Here is a 19,958-nt window from a genome sequence, read left to right as displayed (position 1 = left end):
TACTAAAGGTTCAGAAGCAAATACCTGGAATGAAACACGGAGACACAAAAAGAAAACACAGTAAAATAGTCTACTATATACACATCCCAGAATGTGGGAGCAGCCATATTTAAACAGATAATGACTAATGTTTCTAAATACATGAAATCACAATGCAAAGTCCTGGTTTATATCATCACATCAAATAACATAATCTAAATCATATTATTTTAATTGCAGGGATGTGAATCTCATTTCAATACACCAATTCCTTCTACACTAAATGAGAAGACTATAGGAAAGTATTTTGCATGTATTAATGTAGCATTCAGATGGTTGCGATAATTTTAGAGTGTGTTGGCAATGGATACTGAAATGTTAGAAATGGGTAATTTTATTCAATATGCTTATATTGCAATTATTGGGAACTCATAAAAATGTTAAGAGATTATACTTAATCTAAGCACTTCTGATTTCTTATTAAAAGATCTTTGTGGTACTTAAAATCTTGCTGTTTTAATTTATATAAATAATATGTTTCTCTATTAACCAGATGCATTTATTTTTTATTTTTCCATAAGTTATTGGGGGTACGGTGGTATTTGGTTACATAGGTAAGTTCTTTAGTGGTGATTTGTGAGATTGTGGTGCACCCATCACCTGAGCAGTATACACTATACCCTATTTGTAGTCTTTTATCCCTCCCCCCAACCTTCCCCACAAGTCCCCAAAGTCCATTATATCATTCTAACGCCTGTGTGTCCTCATAGATTATCTCCCACTTTTTAGTGAGAACACGCGATGTTTGGTTTTCCATTCCTGAGTTACTTCACCTAGAATAATAGTCTCCAATCTCATTCAAGTCACTGCAAATGCTGTTAATTCATTCCTTTTTATGACTAAGTAGTACTCCATCATATATACATACATACATATATATAGACACACACATATATATGTATATGCACATACACACACACACACACACACACACACACACACCACAGTTTCTTTAACCACTCGTTCAGTGATGGGCATTTGGGTTGGTTCCACGATTTTGCAACTGTGAATTGTGCTGCTATAAACATGCATGTGCAAGTATCTTTTTTGAATAATGACTTATTTTCCTCTGAGTAGATACCCAGTAATGGGATTGCTGGATCAAGTGGTAGTTCTACTTTTAGTTATTTAAGGAATCTCCACACTGTTCTCCATAGTGGCTGTACTTGTTTATATCCCCACCAGCAGTGTACAAGTGTTCCCTGATCAACACATCCATGCCAACATGTACTATTTTTTATTTATTTTTTATTATTATAATTGTTGCAAGAGTAAGATGGTATCGCATGTGGTTTTGATTTGCACTTCCCTAATCATTCACAATGTTAGCATTTTTCATATGTTTGTTGGCCGTTTGTATATTTCCTTTCAAGAACTGTCTATTCATGTCCTTAGGCCACTTTTTGATGGGATTGTATTTTTCGTACTGATTCGAATTTGTTATAGGTTCTGGATATTAGTCCTTTGTCAGATGCATAGATTGTGAAGATTTTCTCCCACTCTGTGGGTTGTCTGTTTGCTCTGCTGATTGTTTCTTTTTGCTGTGCAAAAGCTTTTTAGTTTAAATTAGGTCCCAGCTACCTATCTTTGTTTTATTACATTTGCTTTTGGGTTCTTGGTCATGAAATCGTTGCCTAAGCCAATGTCTAGAAAAGTTTTTCCAATGCTATCTTCTAGAATTTGTATAGTTTCATGTCTTAGGTTTAAATCTTTAATCCATCTTTAGTTGTTTTTTGTACAAGGTGAGAGATGAGGGTCCAATTTCATTCTCCTACATGTGGCTACCAATTATCCCAGCACCATTTGTTGAAAAGGGTGTCCTTTCCTGACTTTATGTTTTTGTTTGCTTTGTTGAAGATCGGTTAGCTTTAAGTATTTTGGTTTATTTCTGGGTTCTCTATTCTGTTCCACTGGTCTATGTGCCTATATTTATACCAGTACCATGCTGTTTCGGTGACTGTGGACTTATAGTATAGTTTGAAATCAGGTAGTGTGATGCCTCCAGATTTGTTCTCTTTTGCTTAGTCTTACTTTGGCTGTGCAGGCTCCTTTTTGGTTCCACGTGAATTTTGGAATTGTTTTTTTCTAATTCTGTGAAGAATGATGCCAGTATTTTGATGGGAATTGCATTGAATTTGTAGATTGCTTTTGGCAGTATGGTCATTTTCACAATACTGATTCTACCCATCCTTGAGTATGGGATGTGTTTCCATTTGTTTGTGTCATCTATGATTTCTTTCAGCAGTGTTTTGTAGTTTTCCTTGGAGAGGTTTTTCGACTCCTTGGTTAGGTACATTCCTAAGTTTTTGTTGTTGTCGTTTTTATTTATTTATTTATTTATTTATTTATTATTTATTTATTTATTTTGCAGCCATTGTAAAAGGGATTGAGTTCTTGATTTGATTCTCTGCTTGGTCACTGTTGTTATATAGAAGAGTTACTGATTTGTGTACATTAATCTTGTATCTAGAAACTTTGCTGAATTATTTTACCAGTTCTAGAAGCTTTCTGGAGGAGTCTTTAGGGTTTTGAAGGTAAACGATCATACAGTCAGTAAACACTGACAGTGTGACTTCCTCTTTACTGATTTGGATACCCTTTATTTCTTTCTCTTGTCTGACTGCTCTGGCTAGGACTTCTAGTACTATGTTGAAGAGGAGTGGCGAGAGTGGCAGATGCATTTATGTGACTGCTAGATGATTATTAATAAACAAAGTCCAAAAGGGACCTTATAAATAACAGTGAAGTAAAGTAAAGTGAAGTATTTAGTTACAACGAAGCAAATGATTGTGTCTGAGATGTAATTTCAGCAAATGATCTAGAAGGAGAAGAGACTATGGGCAGACACAAGGCGGTATGTTGGATGAACCATAAGCTTCATAAAAATTGGTTTAATGGAACTTGAACATGTCTCCTCTTTAACTTCTTTCTGGTTTATTTAATGAAAATTGAAACACTTCAGTCTCTGAATTATTGATTTTTTTCTGTATAACTTCTGATCGGTATTCAGGTACAAGACTTGAAGTCCCCCCACTGAGAGCTAAATCAAAATTCCACTCTGTTCTGATAGAAGACAGAACTACTTGTAAAAGTGGAAAGTGCAGAAAAAAATTAGCCCCCAAAACTATGGAGATGATACAGGCCATCAGAAAACAATGAAGAAATGAGCTACTAACTGAGCTACATATTTTCAAAGATTACTGACCATTAAAATATCAGCTATATTTTTGAAAGTTATACAATAAGGTAACAAAGATTGTTTATATACATCTTTTTTTCTTTGAGACAGGGTCTCTGTCATCCAGGCAGGACTGCAGTGGTGCAATCATGGTTCATGAAGCCTCGATCTCCCAGGCTTGACTGACCCTCCCATCTCAGCCTCCTGAGTAGCTGGGACTACAGGCACGTGCCCCCATGCCGGGTTAATTTTTTTTTTTTTTTTTTTTTTTTTTTTTTTTGGTATAGCTAAGGTTTCCCTATGTTGCCTAGGTGGTCTCAAACTCCTGCACTCAAGCCATCCTCCTGCCTCAGCCTTGTAAAGTGTTGAGATTACAGGTGTGAGCCACCGCACCTGGCCTTTACATACATCTTAAATATGATTAAAATTACCTGCCTTTTGCAATATGTTTATGCTGTCATTATTTACATATTTACAGAATTTAATTCATTAACTACATTATTTTAACAATGAAAACGTATGTTTAATATGTTTAAATAGAAAATATCAAATTTACATCAAATTTGAACTGAGAATTCAGTATTTTCCTCAGAATCATAAGCACTGGTTATAATATAAAGTTTTAATTTTACCATAGTCATAATTCAAAGCTCATAGTTTTCATTCAATCCATTCTCCATCACCTAACACAATTGAGGCTGAGTGATTATTTGTCAATTACTTTTGAGTGCCAAAGATGAGCAACATACATGGGATGAGATCCTTTCATTTGCTACTAGTCTTCTATTCAATAGACCTTTACAATTTTTATTGCATGTATCTACGCCAAATGGTCCAACAACTGAATCCCATGGGAATCACTTCACATTGGTAAACTATAATTAAAACATGCATATTTTTAATTCCTCCTTGCATTCCAATCCTCACCCTAATTTGGTATTAAATTCATTTGAAATGATCATTTCAAAAAATCTAATCTCTTGGGAATTCTTTGGTAGATTTAACAAATAAACTTCCAAAGATTAGTTAGGGAATTTGTCCATCTAATGTAGTCTCCGAGGCAAGCTGGAAAAAAAAAAAGAAAACCACACCCCTACAAACATAAATATCACAATTTCTTTTTCTGATTTTCTTATGTGGAATGTAACGACACTATGTAATGACAGCAAGGATTGCTATCAAGGTTCAGGAAATGCTTGACAAATTTGCAATGATTTAGAGTATCTCATTTAAACCATGCATGCCAGGGAATGTCAGTGAATAATTCTAAATCTGTTTTGGATAAGAAGAAAGAAAAAGTCTTACCAGGAGCCAATGAACCCAAGGGCAAACTCAGTATGAGCTGGCCAACCTACTAGTCGGCAAGATATGTGTAGATGCTGCCCTTGTGATCACAACATAGGAGCAGAAATAGACCAGCTCCATCTAGGGAAATTCACTTTGTTTCCTTTTATGTAGAAATAGAGATTAATAATCCAACAGATAAATTCATCTTTACTGACAGCAATAAGACAATAAACATATCCAATCTAATAACCTACCATCTTAAAAGACCTCAAGAGTTCTACTGACATCATTAGACTCACCACAGACTCAGGAAAAATATGGCCTGAAGATTTAACATTTAGCCAATATATTGCTTATAAATACGTAACTTTTATCTCAAAAGAAAGTATTCGTATGACAGTTTCTACTATTCTGTTGCTAAAGGACCATTTTTAAAATGCAGATATCTGTTGTGTTATTAGTGAAATATATTCAACAAAATTAAAATTAATATAAGTGATCGCAAGCTTGGAAGCATGCACTATAAATTACTGGGAAAATAAAAATTAAGAGCTCCTATCCTATACTACTGTTTATCTTGAAAAGTAAAAAATGTATATATTCCATTAATACCTACACATTTAATATAGCTATGTGGGGGATGGAAGTGATAAAGTATAGGCAAACTGACATCTAAAATTATAGTATAGGAATATAAAAAAAGAAGTTTTCTGAATTTTTTGTTTAAAAACTGCTTGTCTTTAACTCTTAAAAGAGGGAGGGGCTAAAGGGAAAAGAAGCGAGAAAAAAGAGGAGAGCAAAGGACAGACCAAGAGAGATAAAGCAAGACTATTTTGTTACAAACAAAAGAGGTAAGTATGAAATTAGATGCTACGTTTTCTAACACACATGAATGAGTCTATGTCAAGGGCAAACCACTTTAACTGGAAAGCAAAGTAAACAGAGACCTCTATTGAAAATTCTGAAAGACATAACTATCATGATAAAGAGATCTCAGAACAGTCGGTTATATATGACACTTCACTGAAAAAAAAAAAATCTCTCCTCTTAAAAAATAGAACTACTCAGAAAATAGGCACTTAAGCATCAGAGAATGTACAGCAGAGAGAAGGAAGACATAACTGTGCCAACCAATAAGGTAGCAACCAGCTACGTGGCCGTTAAGCACTTGAAATGGGGCCAGTTTGAGTTGAGATGTTCTGTACACATAAAGACATACGAGATATTGGACAATTTATACAAAAAGAATGTAAACCTACTTCTACATTTTAAAATTTTGATTCTATGTTGAAACAATAATATTTTGAAATGGCTTTTACCTGTTCATCTGTTAATGTGGTTTCTAGAACATTTAAAATAAATATATGGCTCATAATATTTTTCTATTGGATAGTGCTTATATAGAAGCTGGAAAAGGCTCCCATGTAATCCATTTGGGGAGAGTAAGAGATGATATGTTAGTAGTCTTAATAGCGACAGCATTTAAAAACATGTAAAGTCCTGTTGTGAATATTAAATCGAGTCCAACTTGAATTCCCCATCATTACCTGTGGGGAAAAAATGCATTGCACATATGTGCAGAAGTTGAACTAATGACATATATCTACTTTGGAAAAATGCTCAACTTGAGCCTTTAATTCCATGCCAACCAGATCCCACCTTTTTCCTATTCCCCATGATCAATCTAAAGTCAAGGAGATAATGCAATCGGCAAAGGCTCCAAATTTTATTAAATAACATAGACCACGACAAAAGTAAGCATTTCTCCAAAATATGAACACTGGCAAAGGTGTCAAGAAATAAGACAGGACCCATGATATATGATGATTAACATACTAGAAATGGTCCTTCAGATAGTTAGAAGTGCAAGGAAGTCTGAGTATAACTTGAATTTCTAATGCCAACATATAAGTTGTTTCCTTAGTTTGAAATACAAGTATCTTTGTGATTGGGAATTCAATCAACATTTTAGCCCAATTTCCTATCAAAATCAATATTCTATCATCCAATCTAAATATGCCATTTAATTACTTCATGCCTTTTTGCTTATGCCACTTGCTCTGCTGTAAGTCCCTGCTGCTCAGGCTCCATTCTTACAAAGGCCACTAGGTGTGGTCTGACATGAGTGAAATAGATGGGTTTATAGGAATTTGATCTAAGACCACCTTAGAATTTGTTTTAAAAGTCATAAAACTCCAATGAACCAACTGAAATTGGGGTCATTTTCATAAGTACTGCTCTATTTTTCACCTCCTGGACAATTGATTTATTTTCCAGGTCAGCTGTTTTTTTCTAACCAACTTTGTGTAAGTATAAACTACCACACTACAGAAATATTTACTAGAATGTAAGAGTTTTTTCTTTTGCTGAATTTTCCCTCTTTTTCTAAAAGTAGCTCTATCCACTTAGCAATCCTGTTTTCAAAATATCCTGTTAAACTATTTTCTATTTAACTAACAAATAATAATTCTGTGTATTTATGGGGTATGTGATGTTTTGATCTGTGTATGCATTGTAATATTCGCTCATGTTAATTAACATATTAATCACCTCACCAGCTTTTTTTTTTTTTTTTTTTTTTTTTTGAGACGGAGTCTCGCTCTGTGCCCAGGCTGGAGTGCAGTGGCGCGATCGCGGCTCACTACAAGCTCCGCCTCCGGGTTCACGCCATTTTCCTGCCTCAGCTTCCCGAGTAGCTGGGACTACAGGCACCCGCCGCCACGCCCGCTTTTTTTTTTTTTTTTGCATTTTTAGTAGAGACGGGGTTTCACCGTGTTAGCCAGGATGGTCTCAATCTCCTGACCTCGTGATCCACCCGCCTCGGCCTCCCAAAGTGCTGGGATTACAGGTGTGAGCCACCACGCCCGGCCCAACTTATCTTTTTTTGTGATGAGGATATTAAAATCTATTCTTTTACTAATTTTGAAATACAGATTTTTATTAACTGTGCCCACCACGGAATACAAGAGATCGCTAGAATTTATTCCTCCAGTGTAAATGAAACTTTCTAGCCTTTGATCAACACCTTTCCTTTCCCAACCTTCCTCTCCCCCCCAGTCTCTGGTAACTACCTTTCTATTCTGTTTCTATAATTTGACTTTTTTTGGATTCCTCATGTAAGTGAGATCATACAGTATTTGTCTTTGCCTGGATCATTTCAGCTAGTGCAATGTCCTCGAGTTCCACCTACATGGTGGCAAATCACAGAAATGCCTTCTTTTTAAAGACTGTATAGTATTCCATTGCGTATATATACCATATATAGACATTGGAATATATATATAACTATATATGTATATCACTATATATAATCTATATATCACTATATATGTATATCACTATACATCTACCTGTGTGTGTGTGTGTGTGTGTGTATATATATACACGTATATATATATATATATATACGTGTAATATATATATATACGTGTATATATATATATACGTGTGTATATATATATATATAATATATATATATATATATATATCACATTTTCTTTATCCTTTCATCCTGTGATAGACATTTAGGTTGTTTCCACATCTTGGCTGTTATGAATAATGCTGAAATGGATATGGCATGGACAACAAAAGCAAAAACAGACAAATTAGACTGCATCAAACTAAAAAGCTTCTGCACAGAAAACAAAACTATTAACAGAGTGAAGAGGCAGCTCACAGATCAAGAGAAAATATTTGCAAACCAAATATCTGGTAAGGGGTTAATATCCAAAATCTATAGAAAACTCACAGAACTCAACAGCAAGAAAACAAATAACCTGATTAAAAAACGGGCAAGGGATATGAACAGACATTTCTTGAAATAAGAGGCACCAATGGCCAACAGATATGTGAAAAAATGCTCAACGTCTCTAACATCAGAAAAATGTGAAAATCACAATGATGTGTTACCTTACATATGTTAAAATTAGAATAGCCTCTTTCAAAATGATGAAAGATAAATGTTGGAGAGGCTGTGGAGAAAAGAATACTTGTACACTGTTGGTGGGAATGTAAATTAGTACAGCCATTTTGGAAAACAGTATGAGGTTCCTGTCACATAATTTGTGTGTGTGTATAGATATATATATGTGTGTGTGTGTGTGTATACGTATACACGCACACACTATGTATATATACGTATATACATATATATGTATAGCTTTAACTTGGCATTTAGCAAGTTTTCCCATGATTCTTGAGGTCAGTGAACAATTCTTCCATCTCACAATAAGCACATAGCTTGCTTAAATAAATATGTCTGCTATTCTTGCTCTTGATGGTATTGATAAAAATAACACAATTTTAAAAGGAACATTTACAGTTTATCTGTCTTCTGGAGTGAAGGAGCAATGCAACAGAGTATGTGTCTACTGGAACAAAAGATTCCTTTGCCTAGATGTATTAAAAATAAAATTTTAAAATAAAAACATTTAATTTTAATAAAGTAAATGAGGTCAATTTCCTGACCTGCAGCTAGAAAAGTTAGTTCACATCAAACTTTGTTTTAATTCCCAGTCTCAGCATCCTAACAGGGAGGGGTAGAGACAAACCACAGAGCTTGCAATTATGGCCATGGAGAGCATCCTTGCTGCCTACCCTAAAATTTTCTTCTACTGTCTCTGTAAGAGGTAAAAGTTATTTTCTTTGAATCCTGGCAAGAATATCTTCCCCACTACATCTCCCCAGATCGTCACATCTTCAAGGGTTGAACTGGTTTTCCTTAATCTTATCACAACTGTAGTTTAAGGTTCAGTGGACTCTCCTCTGTGTGGCTATTCTTTCCACAAGTCTTCCTGCTTCTCCTCAGACTTGTATTCCATTTCTCCCTTACATACCAGCTAGAGGGTTTTTCAAAAATACAAATAAGGTTACTTAATTTCCTCAATTGAAATTCTTTTGGAAATGTCAACTGCTCTTAAAATCCAAATCTCTTATAGAAGTTCATGGGGGCCTTGAGCCATTCTACCCTCATCTTGTCCTAACCTTTCCTTGATTTTTTACATTCCAGCGCTTCTGGCCTCCCTTATGTCTTTTGGACATACCAAGCCCTCATTCTTCACCTTTGGTTATTTGTGTTTCTTTTCATTTCGCCTAATGTCCTTTCTCCAACTTATCACACAGCTGGCACCTGCACATTCTCCAGGTTGGGCTCTAACATCATCTCCCCAGAATCATGGTTTCAGACCCCAAAGTAATTATATTATGTAATAATATTCAGATATTCAATTTTATTATCTTTCTTTCAATAAGCTCCATGAAGACATATTGCTCTTGATTTTCTCCACCAACTATATTACCTAGTGCCCACCACTCTTATGGCATATACCAGGTGTTCAAAAATATTTCTTGAATTTATTAGTGAATAAGTGAGCAAGACATTGTTTTGAAAGAAATCTAATGGTGTACAATAGAAGAGAATCATTTTGACACTTTAGGACAGACAAAACACTGGCTTTGTCATAATACTGCCATTTTCTCCATTTTTGCAAAACTGAACCAAACCAATAAAATCCGTAATAATCATGGTGACATGATTTCCACATTGCTAATGAAAGAAACTCAAATTATATCACAAACATTTTTCCTTACTTACATTTAGAAATAAGTGTTCATTTTTTTCTTTGTTGAAACAATTATCTACAACAGACTAGATGCTGTGTTTCTATATTCATCTAGCATATAACATGAGTTTACTGGTCTTCAGTTTCTAGATAAGTATTTTATCAATTGTCATGGGAAACAATTCCACCCCCTCATCCTCCCAGACCTAGGCAACCACTAATCGTATTTCTGCCTCTACAGATTTGCCTATTGTGGTCATTTTATATCAATAGAATCATATAACATACGGTCTTTTGTGACTGGCTTCTTTCGCTTAGCATAATGTCTTCAAGGGTAATCCATGCTGTAGGTGTATCAGTACTTCATCCCTTTTTATTACTCAGTAATATTGCCTTGTATAGATGCGCCCATTTTCTTCATATACTCATCAGTGGATGGGCATTTGGGTTTATTCTATGTTTTGGCTATTACGAATAATGTTGTTACGAACATTCACGTATATGATCTAGTTCTTATAGCATCCCATTATCCATCCTTTCAGTTATTCAAACCCCATTAGCTTACCTGTGACATAGGTGTAATAAAAAACAAATACTCAATGTGTTTCTCTCTGAGGGTTAGGTAAAATGATGTACAAATTAGTTATGTATAGACTAAAAAGTACTTTGAAAATAGAAAGAATTTTATCTTTTTATATTATTTTCTCATATCACTTATGTCAGATAACGACTACCAATTCCTTATACCATTTCTCACCACTGGAAGTATATTTTAAAAGCCAGGTTTTTGTGTGAAAAAGCTAGTTTAAAAAAGTAAAGAGGAAATAAATGTCAGTATGGGTGCCTAGGCACTTCCGTTAGCTCTTATTTCCTGCATACTTAATATGTCCGAAGTACTGTGGAGTAATACAAGAAATGAGATTTACTCCCTGGTGCCAATTTGGGGACAATGCTTACACATGTGCAATTATTTGAAATAATTACAATCAACAAAATAACTGCTATGTAATTTCATATGCTATATTTTTCATTCACTATATATATATTCCATATTTAATTAAAGGGTTATTTATTAATCTAGACAAGCATTCCAAAAGGGTGAATAATAACATTAAAGATGTGTTGGTAAAGTGGAAATGGGGACAATTTATTTAAATATAAATGCAGTGAAAAAGTTAGGAAGATTTATAAACAATCATCATGTGTAGGTATGCAATTTAAAAAAAAGAAGACAGATGATAGTGATGGATGGACGGATAGCTGTATGAACAGAGATGATATACTATTACATATTTATACTATAACATCATAGACAAATCTCAATTATCAAACCTTGCTATTCTGAACATCTTTAAAGTAAACGATAAAAAGTTGAACTTTAATATGATTAAGAGGTATATATAAAGTAATTTTCCAGTGAAAAGACACATTTGCCCAACAACTACTGCATAGCCACTAAGTGTATTTAACTTAAGGGGGGGGGTATGTATTTTATGACAAGTGAAAATACATTATTGTTAAATAGGTCAATATTTGAAAATCTAGGACATTTAAAATATTTTCCCAAATTGATTTTACAGAGGCACAGCAACGAGTATACTGAAATCCACTAGAGGGAGCTGGTATTATTTATAAAGTTTTACTACCTGTACAGGAAAATAAACCTCTTAGCAAAAACGACTTTGAAGTACAAAAAAAAAAAAAAAAAAAAAAAGTATTTATCCTTTGTTTTATTTAGTTAATTTCATTTTCATAAAATGAAAAGCTGGGAAATGAGAAGAGCTTGTGCATCACCACATTAATTCTGGAAATGATATTATATGGTGAATTCCTTAAATATTTAAAAAGAAAAGCAATAGGATAATGTATTTTCCAACTAATTAAAGTTGTAGTAGAAAACAAACACATGTTCCTGTGATTCTCATAACAAATTTGGGGCAGAGATTTTTTTCAGAAAATTACTTTTATCTTAATGCCTTCAAACCCAATTTTACTCAATAATTTTTTGTGTGTGCACATGAACACATATATGCATGTATATAGCGAATCAAAAACCCATTTACTATTTCATAAAGGTGGTCATAAATCTGTCTCTGAAAAGAATTTTTGTGTTAAAATTAAGTTGATGAGTAGAGATATTTTGGAGCAAATACTACGTATTAACATCATCTTATTAAAGCAATTCAGTAAGAGACAAAAGAAACATCTTGAAAAATTTGCTAGTCACATGGTATGAATTTGCATAATTGCTCCACTTTTATCTTTTATCATCAAAGGAAAAAATAGGATTTATGTAATTATAGTGATCCAGTAGTAAAATGTAGCCCAAAGAATAATTTGTCCTTTGCTTAGTTTCAGTTGCCGCATGTATGCTAAAGCTATAATACTCTTCAGATAAACTGACAGAAGTATTAGAAGATGCCTAGCAAATATCCTTGTATGTACAGCGAGCTAGACTTAATGAAAGTGTATTCATATGACCTCAATTGCTCTTTTATTTTCTTCTATATTCAAAACATCTGATTTTGAAATCTAGAATCCACCAAGGAGAAGCTACGCCCATATAAAACATCTTTTATTTGTTTCTCAAAGTCAGAAATGATTATGAGGACAAAAAAAAAATCTAAAGATAGCTTATCTGCTACACCGGTATTTCATTCCTTGTTAATATAGGTTGTAGGGAGAACGGTTCCATTGACAGAAATCATTGTTTCATGTTAGTACTTTCCGGATTTCCCCACAAATAACCAATTTGGAAAATGTCAAGTTAGCCATTTTAGGCTTTTTACTTACTTGTCTGTAGCTCTTTCTCTCTGGCCTGCACATCAGAAAAGACTTGGTTAAAATGATTTGTAAAGGCCACAAAATCTGCATCCAGGAACATGGGTCCTTGTCCTTTCTCTTTCAGGGCTATGCTTTGAATTTTTAATCGTTCAATTTGAGGTTGAAGAGCTGATAGCCTGTTGACTTCATCCTGTGCCATAGAATATGGAAAGTAACACTTTTACTTGTATATGTTACATTTTGTAAAAGAAGGTATTAAAAAGCAGTAAGGCAAGTTTAGCTTAATACCCTTGACAAATATCTGATAAAAAACATCCATGACAGTGTAGACAAGCCTCTATCACAGACCATCCATTTAAGGATACGTTGGCTCTTTGTTCAGTATGCATCATCCTATATAATGATATTTAAATTTCAAGATGGCATAATGTAGAGCATTAATGGGTATGAATGTGTGCAGTGGAAAAGTACTATGCATGACCTTCAATCCTTTCCATAAATCAAACATAGGTGTTTGGCTGCTCCCCTTTTACATCAAAATGATGTGCCTTTGCTTCAAATTCTAAGCTCACTCAACAATATTTTCTCTTTCATTTGTGCAAAATACAAATTATATATATAATTACATATGTGTATACCTGTATACTAAATTATAAATATATTTTGATATAATTATATAGATTACAAACACATATATAATATATATAATACTTATATGTGTGTATATATACACACACATATAAAAATATATCTATAATCTTCTATCTTTTGTATGGTCTCATTACTTCTCCTGACCAAACAGGCAACCGCCACTTTTTTTTTTTGAGACAGAGTCTTGCTCTCCTTGCCCAGGCTGGAGAGCAATGGCACGATCTTGGCCCACTGCAACCTCCACCTTCCAGGTTCAAGTGATTCTCCTGCCTCAGCCTCCTGAGTAGCTGGGATTACAGGCACCCGCTACCATGTTCAGCTCTTTTTTTGTATTTTTAGTAGAGACACGGTTTCACTATGTTGGCCAGGCTGGTCTCAAACTCCTGACCTCATGATCCGCCCACCTTGGCCTCCTCAAGTGCTGGGATGATAGGTATGAGCCACCGTGCCTGGCCAATTGCCAGTATTTAAATTACTGTGACTCCACATTTCTTCTTGTTGTCCTGGCATAATTATTAGTAGCACCCACTTTTGCTCTCCATAGTACCCTGGATTGTATGACAAAATCACATGAACACTTGCTACGCTGTCACTAGCTCACGCGGCTACAGTTCACCTGAAATACGGCTGGTCCAAATTTAGATGCATTGAAAGTACAAAATACGTTTAATTCTGAAGAAAGCTGAGAACATAATATCAAAGTTTTAAAATAGTGATTGAACTTTGAAATAATACGTTTGATAAATCAGTTTAACTAAAGTGTACTACTGAAATTCATTTACTGCTTCTTTATCCTTTCCTAATGTAGATTCTAGACCATTTTAAATTACATATGCGGCTTGAATTCGTGGCTAGCACTGTATTTCTTTTGGTCATGCTATTCTCTACATAAATGTTTTCATGCTCTTGTTTCCAGTGAAGTTGGAATTTTTGTATTTAATGCACATACAATTTGAACTGAGAAAGTTTTCACTGCCCTTTTTAAAAGTGTTATTATCATGGCTGCTTACTTATAATTCATATATATGCAGTCTTTAGAAAAAAATACTTCAAGGTTACTATGTAATATGTAAAAACAGGATATTTGAAATTTAAAAATTGGAACATGAGCCTATCAGAAGAGAAAATGGAAAGAATTATAGCAATTCTAAAATGAATTTAAATCTGAGCTTCCTGAAAATCAAAGTGAAAAGGCAAAAAAAAAAAAAAAAAAATGTATTTATGGAAGCACTCATAATCTTTTGGAGAGAGAGTAACTTTCGTCTTAGGAGTGGCTGAGAAATTTATCACATAAATTCTGTCATGGTTGTGACACTAACTAATGCACAATGCCACTTATTCTCATGTTAAAAAATATAAATACAGCTTTCAGAGGAATGTGTTTATGTGGTTATAACAGTATGAGTTGATTCAGGTAAAATAATCTCTGATGATTCAATCTTTTTGGTGGGTGAAGATTAAAGATGTTTAGCAAAATGGGGAGGTGGCCTGTATTTCTCATTCAAATATAAATCCTCTCAAACAAGCCCTAGAAAGTTGGTATATATCCATGGATAAGAAATAAGACAAGAGGTAAAGGGTAATATTCTGTATTTACAGTACAGAAATATATACATATATTTTGTATACTAGATTTACAAATGGCAGCATTGGCATCTACTATGAACCTGATTTATAATTGGTCTAGATACAGGGCTGCCATTCTTCCTGTTCAGGTGGCTATAGAAAGAGCCAACATTATGGCCAAGTGTGCTCTGAAAAACAAAGGGGACTTTGAAACTAATAAAACATTTGGACAAACATTCTGAGAATAAATCATAGAAGACATAATTTTCAACTGAAGTTTTCAGCATTGGAAAAGATGTTAACAATCAGCCATTATCTCCATAAAAGGATTTGGTATAGCTGGTCCTCCAGAGTATGGTATCTACTTTAAATCTTTTATCCTTTAAAATTATATGCTTATCTCATGGAAGCTTTTGTATTTTTCTCAGGAAAGGGTTCATGAATTTCTTCCAATTCTGATAAGGCTCTCTAACCCCCAGAATATTAAGAACCAGTTCTGCCAAGCATTAGAATATGAGCTAAATATGCACTCTAATGTTATAAAACTTCTCCAAATAAAAGAAAATGCTGTGAAACATGTTATAATTTATTTGCCTATCAGTAATCACAGCAGAACAGTATATATATTTGCCCTTGTATGAATAATATTAAGCTTATCTTGCTAAATATTTTACCTAAAGTGATTCTTCAAATTAACAGGCAACAATGGGTCTGAGAGAAAGAGTAAGGGGTGATAAAGAGGTGATAACAGAATTTGGAATTTTGTGGCTGGATGCAGTAAAAGAAATATTTTCCCTTAGGATGACTTCCTCAACCTCCAGATGATACTTAATATATAAAACTTCTGGTGATCTCCATTTGCTTCTCAAATTAAACCAAGATACTAGCAGGTCCCAGAAGTCAATGGTTTGTCTCCTATATGCCTGCCTTTTCCTCTTCAACTCTCCTCTCATTCCTCTGCCCCGCTACGTTCAGCATTTACAATGGTCTTCATTCAGGTGCTTGGCCTTTATTGCTCCCTCTCGCCATGTTCCTTCTGCCTGGAGTCTTTTGCTTCACTGTTCTCTTACCTAATTCCAACTCATCACAAAAGTCTCAACTCAAATGCTCCTCTCTCAAGGAAGATGCCCTTGGTGGCCCTATCAGGTTCATTTTTCCGTGTTAGTCATTCTCCCTAAGCTTTGCATCTTTGTATAAACAACTGATCCTAGCAGGAAATTTAAAAATATTGATTCCATTGCTTCATATCTCTCTCCTCTGCTTTCCATAAATACACTAAAAGCAGGGTCCTTGAATGCTCACTATAATATTCCCAAAACTCAGTGCTAAGGACTGAATGGTGTCTTCCAAAATTCACATGTTGAATGAAGTCCTAACCACTGGTGAGATTGCATTTGGTGACAGGACTTTTAAGAGGTAATAATGTTATATGAGGTCATCAGGGTGGGGGGGCGGGCGCCTAATCCCTTAGGGATTGGTGGCTTTATAAAAGGAGGCAGAGAGAAAGAAAGAGAGAAAGAAAATAGCCCTCTTTTTCTCTCTCTCTCCATGTATACACACAGAGGAAAGCCATGTGAGGACAGAGTGAGAAGTTGGTCATCTGCAATCCAGGAAGACAGCCTTTACCAGAAGATGAAGCTGAACCCTGCCAAACCTTGGTCCTGGACTTTCTTGCTTCTAGAACGCTCAGAAAATAAACCTGTGTTGTTTAAGCCACTCAGTCTGTGGTATTTGTTGCGGCAGCATGAGCTGATTAATACACTTAGTAGCATTCTTAGAAACATTAGAGACTATATATATATATATATATATATAATATATATATATGCATGAATGTACTGTGTAGGTACTGTTACTAACTACGATATCCGAATCTCAAGAATCAGGTAAGGTAACATCAGACTTTTGTTGCAAGAAATAATGTATTTGTATTATTCCTCTGATTCATAGGAAAAGTGGCATGGGTTCTATTCTTAAATTACAAAATGTATCTAAATGTAGAAATTCCTTAGATGTGTGTATTTGCCTAATAAGTCAAGTGCCTTATCCAAGATATTCTTTATCCAAAAGTATACTTTCTGAGTTTATTTCCTCAGCAAACTAACGCAAGAACAGAAAACCTAGTAATGCTGCAGGTCCAATATTTGAAGAAGAACCATCAAGTCCTTCAATTGTTTTTCTCTTCAATATAACTTTGAATTTCTCATCACTTTTTGGGTCCAATACCTTTTCTAAATCAACCTTGTCACCTTTCCATGTCTATTCTACCTTTATTTAAACCATTCTTTTTAAAGTATGCAAATGAATCTCCATTCCTTGTCTTTTGTATTAAATGTAATCCTCTCGATCTATCACTAAAGATTCATCCTGGAAACGTTGTAGTCCATCCTCTAATCAGTTTCTCATTCCCCGTGAAAAGTACATAGCTCATAGTAACAATGACAACAGTTTAGGCTATTTTCATTATTATACAGCTCTTGTTTTCTTACACTTGAAGGCATAATATCTTTTCATCTCTTTCTCACACCCTTTTGTCCACTTATATCTTGTTTGCTCCTCCAGATCCACTGTCCACTCTTCTCCTGTAACCCAGGAGACTGATATTTACAGATGACAGTTCCTTCTCCTTTGCCTTACGATTAAGTTTAGAGCCCTGACAAGATTCTGGAGGCAGGGAAAAAAGAGAAGTGGGGTGTTTATTTTTCTGACTCCATTTCTATGAGGATTCCTTAAGCTGGCCATGCTGCTTTTACCATGAGGATCTGACTCTCTCCTTCTGAGTTTCTATAACTTCTCTCTCCCTGATCCTTTCTGGCCTACAAGAGGTAAGAACTCTGAAGCTGGGTTACTACACTATCCCGTGTGGTTCTTCTATACACCAGCTACATTTAAAAAATATCTCTTTGTAAAGAAACTTTCCTCAAATTATCCTAATTTGAGAGGTCCATCAGTTTTAAATATTTTCCTTAGGTATCCAATTATATCACATCCAAGCTTGTTGTTGACCCGTGTTTCTAACTATTTCCATGGATTCCACTTTTTCAACATACAACTATGTTTCACTAGTCGCAAAGAAAGAGTTCCTAAGTAGAGGCCATTTTTTATAGGATACATGTGGTTTCCACACTCCTAATCTACCTCATGCTTTTGCAAACTGACACATCCATTAGCTCTGTGTAACTACGCTAAATACAATTTTAGAATCCGGGTATCTATGTCTTACATATTTAAACTGATTTTTGTTGCTTACGTTTTGAACTTTATTGTGCTCAGCTAAATCCTTAGAAGGTGAACGTTTCATTACTAAATAATTTGTATTGTTTTTGGAAATTGCCAAGAAACATCTATTAATATTCTCCAAACGGGAGAAGGAAAGATTCTTACCTTACATATTTTTAACTGACTTTTAATTGCCGTTGGCTCTGATGGCGTGGTGGGTTGGATTTTCAACCAGTTTTCAGCAGTAGTTGTCATCTGCTCCAATTGTTGTAGCTGATTATAGAAAGTGATGATGTTGTTCTGATACTCCAGCCAGTTAAGTCTCTCACTTAGCAACTGGCAGAATTCGATCCACCGGCTGTTCAGTTGTTCTGAGGCTTGTTTGATGCTATCGGCATTAACACCCTCTAGAAAGAAAAAAAATAATAATTAAATATATCCCCTGAACCCACAACTGAAAGAAATGATCTGAAAGCCAACACATCCTAATTATAAAAGTATTCACCAATGAATGATCTCAAACAAATCAATTATTTTCTAAGATATAAATGTGTAAATATGATTTCAGATTATTCATTGTAATTATTAGACTTGTATCACAATAAGATTATCAATGCCACCAAGTATAATAACCTAAGATTAGAAAAGTAGAATGTATTTAAATAAAATATTAAATAAGAATTTAAATAAAAACAAAAGTGCTCAAAGCTCTGATGGGAGCTGGAAGGCTGATCATGACAAGAAGATTTGGATGTTTTCAGATACTTTTAAGTATCATGCACATTACTCAAATATACTTCCCCGAACTAACTTACATTTTTAATTTTTTTTTTTTTTTTTGTTTGTTTTCTTTTTTTTTTTTATTATACTTTAAGTTCTAGGGTACATGTGCATAACGTTTATATCATGTATAACTCCCCAATGCAATCCCTCCCTCCTCCCCCCTCCCCATGATAGGCCCCAGTGTGTGATGTTCCCCTTCCCGAGTCCAAGTGATCTCATTGTTCAGTTCCCACCTATGAGTGAGAACATGCGGTGTTTGGTTTTCTCTTCTTGTGATAGTTTGCTAAGAATGATGGTTTCCAGCTGCATCCATGTCCCTACAAAGGACGCAAACTCATCCTTTTTGATGGCTGCATAGTATTCCATGGTGTATATGTGCCACATTTTCTTAATCCAGTCTGTCACAGATGGACATTTGGGTTGATTCCAAGTCTTTGCTATTGTGAATAGTGCCGCAATAAACAACGTGTGCATGTGTCTTTGTAGTAGAGTAATTTATAATCCTTTGGGTATATACCCAGTAGTGGGATGGCTGGGTCATATGGTACATCTAGTTCTAGATCCTTGAGGAATCGCCATACTGTTTTCCATAATGGTTGAACTAGTTTACAATCCCACCAACAGTGTAAAAGTGTTCCTATTTCTCCACATCCTCTCCAACACCTGTTGTTTCCTGACTTCTTAATGATTGCCATTCTAACTGGTGTGAGATGGTATCTCATTGTGGTTTTGATTTGCATTTCTCTGATGGCCAGTGATGATGAGCATTTTTTCATGTGTCTGTTGGCTGTATGGATGTCTTCTTTTGAGAAATGTCTGTTCATATCCTTTCCCCACTTTTTGATGGGGTTTTTGCTTTTTTCTTGTATATTTGTTTGAGTTCTTGTAGA

General features: G+C 34.7%; 1 protein-coding gene across 1 annotated transcript in view; it reads right to left on the bottom strand.

Annotated features, from left to right (window-relative positions):
* The window catches only part of DMD (dystrophin), a 2,224,438-nt gene that overhangs the window by 1,449,836 nt on the left and 754,644 nt on the right, over positions 1–19,958 (bottom strand). Inside the window, 2 exon segments of the mRNA XM_033201414.1 lie at positions 12,859–13,039; positions 18,451–18,692. Coding sequence (XP_033057305.1) covers positions 12,859–13,039; positions 18,451–18,692 — 423 coding nt within the window.

This window comes from Trachypithecus francoisi, unplaced genomic scaffold, assembly GCF_009764315.1.
Source record: "Trachypithecus francoisi isolate TF-2019V2 unplaced genomic scaffold, Tfra_2.0 Lachesis_group6, whole genome shotgun sequence".
NCBI lineage: Eukaryota > Metazoa > Chordata > Mammalia > Primates > Cercopithecidae > Trachypithecus > Trachypithecus francoisi.
Note: the sequence above shows the minus strand (reverse complement) of the source record. Positions and strands in the feature narration are given on the sequence as shown.